At 52.3% G+C, this 2,582-nt stretch overlaps 1 protein-coding gene across 1 annotated transcript in view; it reads right to left on the reverse strand.

The window, feature by feature from the left end:
• The window catches only part of TIAM1 (T-cell lymphoma invasion and metastasis 1), a 92,589-nt gene that overhangs the window by 32,092 nt on the left and 57,915 nt on the right, over nt 1-2,582 (reverse strand). Inside the window, exons 12-13 of the mRNA XM_014535194.1 lie at nt 363-547; nt 10-135 (exon numbers count right to left, since the gene is read on the reverse strand). Of these exons, the coding sequence (XP_014390680.1) occupies nt 10-135; nt 363-547 (311 nt within the window). The remainder of the gene's footprint in view (nt 1-9; nt 136-362; nt 548-2,582) is intronic.

Raw genomic sequence — 2,582 nt, forward strand, 5'->3', positions numbered from 1 at the left:
CTGACTGACCTTAAACTGATCGACTCTCTCGAGCTTTTCCAAATCCGGGACCAGTCTCACTCCATCTTCCAGAGTTTTAAGGAATTCTACTTGAAACTCCACCATTTCGGTTAAATTTCCGAAGAGCACGTCAAGCTGGAAAATGAAAAGGAGTTTAACCGACGTCATCCTTCTCGTTAGTGTCCAGAAACGACTCGCTTCTGATCTCAACCTCTTCCTGCCGATCCTCGGGGCGAAGATAACGGTCCCCCCAGGGGCGGGAGCGCCTCCTCTCTGGGCGCTGTGACTTGGCCTTTCTGCTACAGTGAAAGGGATCGGACGTGCTGTTACCCCCCCTCCCACCCAGGTGACTGCACACGTACCTCATCTTGGGTGAGGAACGTCTCCTTCTGCAGGGGCTTCAGGTATCTCTCCATGAGACAGTTCAGGTCCTGAGGGTGGAAAGAACAGCTCGTGAACAGAGTCTTCACGTCTACAAAGAACCCAAAGGAGAAAAACCCGGTGATGTTCCAGAGGCCGGCGGTCCGGTCTTTAGGCCACGAAGGTGCTTGTTAAAGGAGCGAGCGCGCTTTTCTGCAACCCGTCCGGCTTTGCAGCCACGTGCTCAGGCGGCAGCTGTAACAGGAAAGGGGCAGGTGGCACGTGAATGGACTGCGTTCCAATAAAACTTTATTTGTAAAAGCAGGCAGAGGGCTGGCCTCGGCCCAAGGGCCGCAATGGGTTGACCCTTGATTTCAAGACTAAAACGGCCCCAGCCAGTGTGGCTCAGTGGGTCCCGGGTTCGATTCCGGTCCAGGGCATGCACCTTCGTTGCAGGCTCCTCCCTGGCCTGGGCCCTAGCCCAAGGGCCACAATGGGTTGACCCTTGATTTCAAGACTAAAACGGCCTCAGCCAGTTTGGCTCAGTGGATAGAGCATCAGCCTGCAGACCAAAGGGTCCCGGGTTCAATTCCAGTCCAGGGCATGCACCTTCGTTGCAGGCTCCTCCCTGGCCTGGGCCCTGGTTGGGGCACGTCCAGGAGGCAACCAATCATTGTGCTTCTCTCACATGGATGTTTCTCTCTCTTTCCCTCTCTTTTCTCTCTAAAAATCAATGGAAAAATATCCTCGGAGGAGGATTAACAAAAAAAGAAAGACACGGATCATTGAAAACAGATCATGCTGTTAGTACATCGTTTCGTGGTTACGTCGCCATCTCCCATTTATTTATATTAAAAAAAAAAGTTCCGTCATTTCGACGTTTGTACACATGTGCTTTATGTTTTTTATTATTTATTTACCACAAGTAAAGGTCAGGAATTGTTCTCTTTCTTTTAAATTTTTTTACTGTTTCACTTCATTGCTGCTGTGTCTGTGCTCCATGTGAGTGACGTAGGTGCTTATGGAGGTGGGTTCGAGTTACGTCGCACCGTAGGAACGGATCTCCCACGTAACCCGAGGACCTGCTGTACAACTAAATTGTATGTAGGAATAAGTCATCACTATAGTTATAGGAACTGTTAGAAATGCTGCCGCTACATGTGTGATGGAGAACTGAACGTCAGAACCAGTGATACCACAAAGGAAACGGGGCTGGTCCCTTTCTGCCGGGACTCAGATTCGCTTTTGAAGATAAATTTTTCCAAAACTCAATTCCACCGTCGTATCAGCTCAGCAGCATTCACAACTCGGACAGGTCAGAGGGGCCACACTTGTGCTCACCACCATCTCCTTTCTCAGTCAGTGGGCGGACAGGGAGGGGCAAAGGTCGGGTTACAGCTGTGAGTACTCGAAGCACAGAGTTTATTCGTGTATTTTATTTATTAACTAGAGGCACGGTGCACAACATTCATGCACTGGGGGGGGGGGTTTGAGGGGGGAGCGGGTCCCTCAGCCCGGCCTGTGCCCTCTGGCAGTCCGGGACCCCTCAGGGGATGTCTGAGTGCCAGCTTAGGCCTGCTGCAAGGCTTAGGCCCGCTCCACGTAGGAAGTGGGCCTAAGCCGGCAGTCGGACATCCCCCGAGGGGTCCTTAACGCTGCCACGGAGGCAGGAGAGGCTCCTGTCACCGCTGCTGCGCTCATCAGCGTGAGCCTGGCTTCTGGCTGAGCAGTGCTCCTCCTGTGGCAGTGGTCGGCAAACTGCGGCCCCTTGAGTGTGGCTCTTCCACAAAATACCACATGTGGGCGCGCACGCACAGTGCGATTGAAGCTTCGTGGCCACACTCAAGGGGCCAAAGAGCCGCATGTGGCTCACGAGCTGCAGTTTGCCGACCACTGTCCTGTGGGAGTGCACTGACCACCAGGGGGAAGCTCCTGCATTGAGCATCTGCCCCCTGGTGGTCAGTGCAGGTCCACTGTTTGGTCAATTTGCATATTAGGGTTTTATTATATAGGAAGGATTGTGTAGTTTCCATAGGAACAGCTGTAAACCTACTGTGGCCCCGCCCTGACATCGCAGGGAATTGCTATAAGAACTGCCCTGCTCCCTTAAAACACAAAAGAAAATCTTAACATTTGGGATAAAGGCCACCATCTATGGGAGAGGAAGAGGTTGCCTTGGTTCTGTGACCTGGCTCTGCTGTTTGAGAAACGGTGGAAACAGA

Source organism: Myotis brandtii, unplaced genomic scaffold (assembly GCF_000412655.1).
Source record: "Myotis brandtii unplaced genomic scaffold, ASM41265v1 scaffold139, whole genome shotgun sequence".
NCBI lineage: Eukaryota > Metazoa > Chordata > Mammalia > Chiroptera > Vespertilionidae > Myotis > Myotis brandtii.